At 45.5% G+C, this 11,023-nt stretch overlaps 1 protein-coding gene across 1 annotated transcript; it reads left to right on the forward strand.

Annotated features, from left to right (window-relative positions):
- Positions 1 to 6,409: 6,409 nt before the first annotated feature.
- LOC140856091 (fasciclin-like arabinogalactan protein 21) lies at positions 6,410 to 7,948 on the forward strand. The gene has a single exon (XM_073253257.1). The coding sequence runs from the start codon at positions 6,427 to 6,429 to the stop codon at positions 7,705 to 7,707; it is 1,281 nt and encodes a 426-aa protein (XP_073109358.1). The 5' UTR covers positions 6,410 to 6,426; the 3' UTR covers positions 7,708 to 7,948.
- The last annotated feature ends 3,075 nt before the right edge of the window (positions 7,949 to 11,023 follow it).

Genomic DNA, 11,023 nt, shown 5'->3' on the forward strand with positions numbered 1-11,023 from the left:
ATTTTTAAATCATGACTAAAATTAATTATATCAAACAAATAATTATATCTAACATTATATCTAATTATTAAAATAACAAATAATTACTTCTAATGGCTAAAATTAATTGAGAAAAAATTATTATAAAAATTAAAAAATATATAAATTAAAAAAATTATTCTCACCTTCAACTCTCTCCTTGAATTCGACAGCTGTGCAGTGACGGTGACGGCAACCGACGATGGTGGCGGTGGCGGCAGCGACAACGACGGTGATGGCCCTATGAAACCAGACAAGTCAGGTGTAAGAGAAGGAGACGGGGAGAGTGATAGAGAAAGTGAGGGAGGGAGAGTGAGAAAGAAAATGAGTTTAGGCACGTCTGAGAAAGAGAATGGGAGAGGGAGACAGGGGATGGAGGGACGACCGGTGGTAGGGAGGGATGGCTCGATCGGTGGTGGGGAGGGAGGAAGAGTGAGAAAGAGAGGGAGGGACGGGAGGTGGCAGGCGGCGGCGGCAGGCGGGGGATGGGAGGCCGAAGCGACGGCGACACCGCGGAAGGAGACAGTGTGGGCGAGGCGGAAGAGGGCAGTGCCGAATTGCTGGTCCGGCGGGCCGGAGGAGGGATCAGACAGGAGGGACGGGGAGGGAAAAAGGGAGAGGAGGCGAGAGAGGGAGAAGGAGGCAGAGAGGAGGGAGGAGGAGTCAGAGAGGAAGCGGAGGGAGACAGCGGAGGCGAGGAGGGAGAGGACAGGCATGAGGTCCTCTGCGGCCTACTCTTCTTCCCGGAGGTGGTGGGGAGGGAGGGCTCGACGATGGTGGGGAGGGGGAGAGAGAGAGGATGGTGGCCGGGAGGGAGAGAGAGAGGATGGTGGCGGGGAGGGAGAGTACTTATCGGGAAAGATGATCGACGACCGACGACTGGGGAGGGAGGACTATCGCCGACGACCGGGGAGGGAGAAAGAGTTTGGCGACCACGGCGGCGTGGGCAAAGGAGAGAACGAGCGAGGTTTATTTTGAATTGGGATAAATTTTTGCCCTATTTCAAAGTACCTTTTTTTTAATTAAAAAATATTTAGCGATGAAATTAATTCATTATGAAAAGTAAATATTTTGTCGCAAAAAAATATATTTTTTGCAACAAAAATTATTTCGTCGCTAATGATAAATTTTTTGTAATGAAAATTTAATCTCATCACAAATATAAAAAAATTATCATAAAAATCAAATTTTTTGCAACGAAAAAAATATTTCATCGCAAAAAATCAAATTTTTTGCGACGCAATTATTTTCGTCACAAAAAAAAATAAATTTTAGCAACGAAAAATTTTTTCATCGTCAAAAAAAATAATTTTTGTGATGAAAAAAATTTTTATCGCTAAAGATTAATTTCTAGCAATGAATATTAAATTTTCATCACAAAATATTCAAATTTTTTCAATAAAATAAAATTTAGCGACGAACTAGTTTCGTCACTAAATACAAATAAATTGATCGAAAAAATCTTTATTTTTTGCAATGAAATATCAATTTCGTAGCAAAAAATATAATTTTTTTACGATAATTTTTTTTTCATTGCAGAAAAATATTTTTTTACTACGAAAAAAAATTTTATTGTAAAAAAAATATTTTTTACAACAAAAAAAAAATTTCGTCGCTAAAGATTAACTTCTAGCAACAAAAATGAAATTTTCGTTGCAAAAGATATAACTTTTTGCAACAAAATTTTTTTCATCACAAATACCTAATTTTTGAGGATAAAATTTAAATTTTATTGCAAAAGCTTAATTATTTGCGATTCGTCGTTAAAAGTCAAATTTCTTGTAGTGTATTATGCCACAAAATGATACTTAGAAATATTTAAGAGTTCCTAATTTTGGATATGCCTACAGATATGTTGATTTAACATTTATTATTGATAAGGTATCATCTAAGATTGCTGGTTAGTCTTGGAAGATGTTTTCGATCTCTTATAGGAAGGGCAACATTGCTTTCTTCTATCTTGGCCTCTATTTCTTTGTGTTCTTTATTATGTGTTCTTGTTTTTATTGCTACTCTCTTGCAACTTGAAAAGGAGTTCCATGCTATTTTATGGGACAATTCTTTATACCATATAGGGCTTCATCTTATTTTATGGGATCGGATTTGCATGCCTAAGGATCATAGAGGTCTTGATTTGTCTTCCCTTGTTGGGTATCATTGAGCTTGTTTATGCAAGTTGGCAGCTCATTTGGTCCTACAACTATCCTCTATATGGGCTCAAAAATAATTTTAAAGGGACTTGGGATTCTTATGCTTTGCCTAGACATTGTGCTACTAGATGGAGGAAAATTACTTCATATGGTAAGCTGGTCTAGAATCAGTTCCAATTAGGGCTGAAATCGGATCAGATATGGATCGGATATCACCATATCCATATCTATATTTGTTTTGCCTGATGGATACAAATATAGATATAGATATTATTCAGATGAAGAAATTCATATCCATATTTGTTTTAAACGGATACTGATACAATTTGGATACTGAAAATATGGATATCATTATAAATATTACTTAGATAATTAAACTTTATGACTATATAATCAAAGATATTACTAAATAGATGATAAATCAAGTTAATAATATATTTATATAATTATATATTTTTTAAATTAATAAATACTATATAAAATTATATACGATTATATATAGATTTGGATATTCAGACATAGATTGGATAGTTGTTGATCCATATCCATATCCATTTTTCTTTGACAGATATGGATATAGATACGGATATTAGTCAGATCTTTAAATTTCTATCTATATTTAGATTGATTCGGATACGAAAATGGATCCGAACAGATAATATCCATACCACTTTCACCCCTAATCCAATGGTTAATTGAAAATGATCAAAAGGTCAGCATCCTTACTAACCCTTAGCTTACTAACATACCTCTAATCAGATGGCCTCCATATTTGAATATGAAGATTCATATTAATGAGATGAAGGTCTCAGAACTTATTACCTCTGATCATTAATGGGACGCTAATCTTCTTGAAAATTATTTTTTGGCTGACATGATGACTCAGATCCAAAGAATTTCTTTTATTCATGGATCCTAGGCTAATCAGCTAGTGTGGAGTCACACTAAAAGGATTCATATTTCTATCTGATGTGAATGTTGTTTCTCAAAACTCTTTGCCCGTGGGAGCACCTAATGTTCAATGGGTTTAGAAATTGAAAATTCAACCATGGGTTAAAATGTTTTGGTGGAGGTTGGTCTGGAATAAATTTTCTTATAAATTTGTACTATCTAGAAGAGAAATAATTCCAAATAATAAGATTTATTGTGATATATGTCAGTTGATGGAGGAGGACTGTGATCATCTGATTGTGAAATACTCATTTGCAAAGGATTGTTGGACCCAAATGAAATATTTCGGCAACAATGATTTTAATTTGTCTTACTTTTTTGTCAATGTTGATTGATTATTTGTCTAATACAAAGGTGGAAGAGAAATATAAATCTTTATTTGCTTTAATGGCATGGTCCATCTAGATAGCTTGCAATGAATGTTTGTTTCAACAAATGATATAGTCCCCTCACCGGTTGATAATAAAGACCATCATAAATAATATAGCTCTTGGGCATCTTCATAATTTTAGTTACTTTGGTATCCCATTTAGGTACTAGGGCAATGGCATGCAACAAATACATCCTTCTCATTCGGCTAAGATGGTGTTGTGGCCGCCTCCTCCCTTTGAGGTGTTGAAGGTCAATTTTGATGCGTATGTTAAGAACAATCAAGCGGCAATAGATTTTGTGATTAAAAATGATATGGGAAGGTTGGTTCGAATCAGTGGCAAATTCTTACTGCTCTAATCTATCCCTATGGATGAACTTACTACTGCCTGATTGGGATTTAAGGTGCTGGTGCAAGAATGTGGTGCTGAACAGATTTGGCTTGAGTGAGATTCTTTTATGGTCACTAATTGGATCAAAAATTTTTTTATTTCTAAAATGCACCATAATCTTATTTTATAAAATATTTTAGCCAAAAAAGCCTATCGATTGGTATGCTAAGTTTCTTATGCTTATCATGAGGCTAATCAAGTGTTGACTTCCTAGCAAACTATGCCTTGTATGGTGACATAATGTGGAAGCAAGAGGATCTACTTGATCCATCATTTGTTGTTTTACTTTAGGTTGACAGATATAATGTTATGCATATTAGGAAGTCATAACAATAGTGATCACTTGAGCGGGTGGTTGTGGTGACACTAACTTGGAGCATTGCATTATATTGGATCGTTATGTGGTTTGTTATGTTTAGATATCAAGGTTGGCATTAGGGGTATAAAAAATTCTGATTAAACTGCCTAAACCATCCAATCCGATCTGAATTGAACTAAATATGGCAGTTTGACGGTTTAACTGATTCGGTTCGGTTGAATAAAATAGAAAAATCGATATTTCGGTTTGGTTATTGGTTATTAATTTATGTGATCGGCTGAAACCAAACCGACTGACAAATTGAAATTAAAATATTATTATTTTATATATTTATATATATACCTATATTATATACTTCATATATTTATATATATACTTATGTTATATGTATATTCAAAGTTGGACTATGTACTTTATATGAATTAAGAATCTAAAATATTGATTTGGCTTTATTTCAATCCAATTTAAATCAAATCTGATTTGATTATGGATCATAATAAAGGAACAAAAATAGAAACCAAATAGACGAATCTGCTTAAACTGAAAAATCGTTCAAACTGTTCAAATATTTGGAAAAGCTACAAGAATAAATCGAACCGATATAAAATCAAACCGAAATAATCAATTGTGTTTAGTCAAATATTTAGTTTTGTAAATCTTTTAAACCAAAATGTCGACTTGATTTTAAAAAATCACATAAAACCAAACCGACCGAAGCATTTTCAGCCTTAGTTGGCATAGCTATCAGCTCTTATATTTTAGATATAATTAGCACAACTGTCAGCTCTAGTATCAGAGGAGTGATTGTCAAACCACTGAGCTCAAAAGAACTCTTCAAACTTGTATTGAATGGAAAATGCTTTCGGATTTCTTCTTTATTATCCCTTTGGTTTCAGATGATTTGGAATGGAGGGCAATTGCATGGTATCACTTCATTGCATTCCTATATTGAGTGTGATCTTAATACTCACAGGTGCCACTCATGTTCAAGTTATTATGGAGCTTATACCGGGGTTATTATGTTGTGTTCCATTAAATATGGTTGGGCACTGATTGGTACATTTTCTCTTCTTTGGGGTACTCAGCTCTGGTTAATTGAGAATTGTGTTATAGTTAGTCAAATCTATGGCCTAATTTGGTTATGCATTAGGCTTCTTTTTATTTATGATCAAGTGCAAGAGGAAGCATAATATGAGAATGGTTTGTCATGTTCAAAAACCTTATGTCTCACTGTCATAATGCAGAGCTTTGAGCAAGAGTTCCTTATCAAATTAACATTGTCTTGGTGTTGCAATCCGAGCAGTCATTAAAGAAAATGTCATGATTGTCCCTATGAATTGCTCTTTTCAGTTGGCTACTACTTTACTGTTTACAACACTTTCCCTAGTTGCAAAATCAATATATGCTGCTCTTTTGGTCGCAGGATGCTTGCATCACTTCTACATGGGAGAATACTTCTTTGTCTCATCTTAGTTTGAGTTCTTACTGTATCATGAATAGTCCCTGTTTGCTGGATGGCTTTCTCAGTGTACCAAGGTTTATTATTTTAGCATCTGCCTCAGCATTAGTCAGGTCTAGTATTTTGCATCTACATCAACAAAGTAGCCTGCTGTCAAGGTTCTTTCTATTCGTAGGTGAGCTTTGATGGAAAAGATGTAGGCTAAAGTACCAAACTATTCACACAGTAGGTTTTTTGGGAGGAGAATTTGCATCATCTTTTAGTTTGAAGCCATTAGGAAAAATGAAATTTGTTAGGCACAAACTTGTGGATATTTGTATGGATATATTTTATAGTATATGTATGATGTAACTATATAACCCCTTGTTGTTTTAATTCAGCTTTATGCTCCTTTTCTTACTATAATTTTTTTTTTTTTTTTTAAAAAAGCAGGTCTAGTCTAGTTGGGCTACATGGCCAGACCTGTCCAAATCAAACCTCCGATCCGTGGAAAGCTTTAACGGATTGGATCGAGTCGGATAGCACCAGCCTGATCCTTATCCGGTTCATTTTAATCCTTGCGCCCCAAGCAAGATGCCAAACCCAAGCAATTCCGTAATTCACAGAATACTGAAGCGCATTTTAGTCAACTAAAGAATTTTGAAAAGGACGGTACGGACCATAACGGCCTAACAGCCCATCTCCCGCTCCACCTTGGCTCCATAAATACCCCTCCCCGCTCTCGGCTCCCTCCACTGCTCTCAGTCTCCACTTCTTCTCGAAGCGTTAATGGCTTCCCCTTCTCTTCTCTCCTCCCTCCTCGCTCTCTTCTCCCTCCTCCTCCTCTCCTCCGCCGCCTTCCAGCCATCTTCCCCCTCCACCTCGCCCGCCGGATCCGGTTCTCCGCCTCCCCAAGAACCGCACCAGGCGACCCTCCTTGGCGCGATCCTTGCCAACCTCGGCTTCCAGGAGCTCGCCATGGCGGTCCCCGCCCTCATCTCCTCCGCCTCCGCCGCCGCCCCCTCCGGCCCCATCACCGTCTTCGCTCCCTCAGACGACTCCATTCGCTCCTGCGCCGCCTGCTCCCCCGCTGCCCTCCTCCGCGAGCACCTCGTCCCCGGCCTCTTCTCCAAGATCCACCTCTCCAACCTCGCCTTCGGCTCCAAACTCGAGACCGCCAGCCCCGGCCGCTGCCTCACCGTTACCTCCACAGCCTCCCGCCCAGGATCCAACTCCTCCTCCCCCGTTGCCTTCAAGATCTTCGTCGACGGCGTTGAGGTCACCCGGCCAGACCTCTTCAACGACGGCCGGATCGTGATCCACGGCCTCCAGGGCTTCGTCAGCCCCCTCTCCCCGCTTTCTTGCCGCCAGGACTACATCCCCTACCCCAAGTCCTACTTTCCGCCGGAGATCGCCAGCCATCGACCCGGATCGGCGATCGTGCAGCTCATGCTGCGCGACGCCATGGTCCGCCTCCGCAGCGGGGGCTACAGCATCCTCGCCCTCGCGATGCGTATCAAGTACGCGGAGCTCGCCGGCCTCCAGAACATGACGGTCTTCGCCGTCGACGACTCCGCCATCTTCGCCGGCGGCCACGCCTATGTGACCAATGTCCGGTTCCACGTCGTCCCCAATCGCCTCCTGATGCACGCCGACCTGCTAAGGCTCCCTGCGGGAACCACCTTCCCGACTTTGGTCCACGGCCAGCACCTGGTGGTCACCCACTCCGGCTCCACCGACACCGCCGCCGTCGGTCCCTCCGGATCGGCCCTCAGAATCAACTACGTGCCGATCAAGGTCCCCGACGCGGTGTACAACTCCAAGGTCGTGGTCCACGGCATCTTCTTGCCGTTCCCGCACCTGTACCTGGCGGATCTGGCGGCGGCTACGTGGTCGGCTGCGGCGCCACCGGAGGACGGGTTCTTTGAGACGGTGGCGCCGACGAGGGCTGCCGTCGGTGGGAGGGGGGCCTGCGGCCCTTCGGGTCCCGCCGCCGGGTGCTCCGATATGGCACCCAGCGTCTCTCCAGCGATCTCAGCGTTTGTGGATCTGGAGGACGAGGGACTGTGACGGGGCGACTCGTCATCCTTTTCTTGCCGATTTCTCACTCTACGCGGTATTTTCGATCCGTTCTGACATCGAAATGTAGAATTGGATTTCCGATTCTCTGGTGCTAATTGCGGTTACAACAAAGTTCTTCATGAAAATTTTCACTTCCAGTTGTTTGTTTGATCTCGTCCGCTATTCTTTCTAAAACATGACATTCTATAGTTTGCATTTCCTAAACAAAAAAGAAGAAACCATTGGCTTCTATTTCCTAAATGAAATAAAAAGAAATCAGTGTCTTCTTTGACAGAAAGGAAATGAAGCAGCTGAGCGGATTTCACATTAAACTTTCGAGGACAGTAGTCTGATTGCCAAAAACCAATTCCGCAACATTTAAGTGCTTCCTCCGCCGCAGGCCCACTGCTTCTGGCTATGCTCTCTCGGATGCGAAATTGTTCATGACAACTACCCGTAGATAGTGTTTTTGCCTGTAGATTCTTAAACGAAATAGGTATTGCGCTAGCACTCACATTCACATAATTAGGCGTGAATCAAACGCATACAGTTATAACAAATTCAAGGGACGTATAGTATGGTTGTCCATAGGCTGTGTTGTGGGATACCGACCGACCGATCGGCTGGCCGATTGACTGACCGTCTCCGACTGACCGACCGACCGACTGACGGGCATATCGACCGATTGACGGTCGGAGCGCCCCGACTGAAAGCCGGGAGTGCCCGACTAACGGACGCTACCGACGGCTTTTCAATGGCCCATCGCCGACTGGAGGTATGTCGGGCGTATCCATCCCGACCGACCAAACCCAGAGGCCGACTCACATGAAACTCGCCGACTGACGGAGGAACCCGACGCCACTCTGCTGGCCACCGACCAAGGGTCGGCCGACTCCTCCCATCGTCGTACAGCCGCCAGACCTTGTCAGCTCTGACACGGACATGCGGCACAGTTACCCAGGGGCATTGTCCCGCCGAGAGCGAGGTCAACCCTGGTGATTAGACGGCCACACGGCGACATGACATTTTCACGGCGGCTCTGACAGTCTACAGTGAGTTGACAGTTCCTCACTTGTCTGCGCCATTAATGACGGCGCCATACCGTGCTCCACTATATATACCGGGGAAGGCAACAGTGCGAGGGATCGATCCGCTCCGTCTCTCCCAAAAACTCAGGCTTGCTCCACTCTCCCTCTCTCTCCCTCTAAGAGCTCTCTGTCTGCATTTTACTGTTGCCCAGTCACCTCTCTGACTTGACCGTCGGAGGGTCCCCGCCGGAGTCGCCTCCGGTCAGTGCGGACTTCCTTTTGCAGGTGCACGCTCCCCGGCGATCGGGCGACGAGGCGATTGGCCGCAACAGATTGGCGCGTCAGGTAGGGGACAGCATGACAAAGACAAGAGCTCAACGATCGAGGATCACCGGGTCGGCGAGGCGCTCTTCCCATCGGGAAGAGGCCTCCCCGCCACCACCAGCAGCAGAGCTTAGCTCTCCGCGCCCCGCGGTGACCACGGAGGCCCAGATCGCGGCTATCGTACGGCAAATTACCGTACTAACCGATGCAGTCAAAAGCCTCCAGCAGCAGCCGGCTGCCCGACCCATGCCTTCCAGGAGCAGCCGTCGACGACCGCGCCGATCCCTGTCTCCTCCACGTGAGCGCCCTCAACAGCGCTCCCACGGAGAGGAGGAGGGACGACCATGGCGCGACGACCGACGGTCCCGGTAGCCCTCTCCTTCCCTGCTGGAGCGAGCAAGGAAAGAGAAGCGGCCGCGTACACCGTCGGCCTCCCTCTCAGAATCCTCCGGAGACTCCACTCCTGGGGTCTCCCAGCATCGACGAGCGGACGACTACGAGCGACGTTCAAGGAAATCGACCGCCGACTCGCCCAACTGCAGACGGACGGCCAGAAGTCTTCGAACGACATCGACTTCCAGACCGTCCAACCTCTCTCCCGACTGATCCTCGACGAGCTGATTCCCAGTCGGTTCAAAATACCGCATGTGGAGCCATATGACGGCTCCACCGACCCAGTCGACCACCTCGAGAGCTATAAAGCTCTCATGACGATTCAAGGGGCAACCGACGCTCTTTTTTGCATCGGCTTCCCCGCCACACTTCGCAAGGCTGCCAGGGCCTGGTACTCCGGTCTCCGATCCGGAAGTATCCATTCCTTCGGGCAGCTCGAGCACTCGTTCGTGGCCCACTTCAGCACCAGTCGAAAGCCGCCGCGAACGTCGGACAGCCTTTTCTCCCTCAAGCAGGGGGAAAATGAGACGCTCCGCACTTCGTGGCGCGATTCAACGCGGCCACGCTCGAAGTCCGGGACCTCAATGAAGACATGGCTGTCTCAGCCATGAAGCGGGCCTGAGGGCATCCCGGTTCACTTATTCTCTGGACAAGACCCCCCCCGGACTATGCCGAGCTACTGGAGCGCGCATACAAGTATATGCGCGCGGACGAAGGAGCGTCCGATCGACGCTTGGCCGAGCCCGAGGCCCCGAAGGAGAAGCGCAAGAAGGGTCGGGAACCTGCCGACCCAGCAGGCCCCCGACCAATAGTCGGGTCTCGCCACCCCGACACATCAAAAATCGCCCCGGCAACAACTCCGAGGCCGGTGCGTCCCAGGTACGACTCATACACTCCTCTTTCAGCTCCCCGTGCGCAGATCTGATGGAGATCGAAGGAGAAGAATACCTGCGATGGCCTCCGCCTCTGAAGGCAAAGGGCCTCGACCGTCGAAAGTACTGCGTTCCATCGGAGCCACGGTCACGACACTGAGCGGTGCATGCAGTTGAAGGATGAGATCGAAAATCTCATCCGTCGGGGGTACCTTGGCAAGTTCCGGAGGGGTCCGCCGACCCAACCGATTGCCGATCAGTCCCCCCAACCGACTGAAAAGAGCCGACTAACAAGCCGACGGCAGGGGTCATCAACATGATCTCCAAGCGGTTGGGCCCGGGACGTCTGCAGGAGGAGAGCCGACGAAAAGACCAGATCGAACGACGTAATCACCTTCGCGGAAGACGACGTTCGGGGCATCCAGACTCCCCACGACGACGCTGTTGTTGTGTCGGCGACAATAGCCAATTATGATGTAAAATGAATTTTCGTTGATAATGGAAGTTCGACAAATGTTTTGTTTTACTCGACCTTCTCCCGAATGCGACTGTCAACCGACCGACTCAAGAGGGTCTCCATGCCATTGATCGGCTTTGCCGGGGATGCCGTCACGACAGAAGGAGAAATCACTCTGCCCGTGACGGTCGGTACCGAACCACGGCAAAACACGGTCTTTCCTCACTTTCGGCGGTCGTCCAGGTTCCTTC

This window comes from Elaeis guineensis, chromosome 3 (genome assembly GCF_000442705.2).
Source record: "Elaeis guineensis isolate ETL-2024a chromosome 3, EG11, whole genome shotgun sequence".
NCBI classification, from domain to species: Eukaryota; Viridiplantae; Streptophyta; class Magnoliopsida; order Arecales; family Arecaceae; genus Elaeis; species Elaeis guineensis.

What these genes read in the sequence shown, in the direction of transcription:
- LOC140856091 (XM_073253257.1), top strand. Translation starts at nt 6,427, where the DNA reads ATGGCTTCCCCTTCTCTTCTCTCCTCCCTCCTCGCTCTCTTCTCCCTC.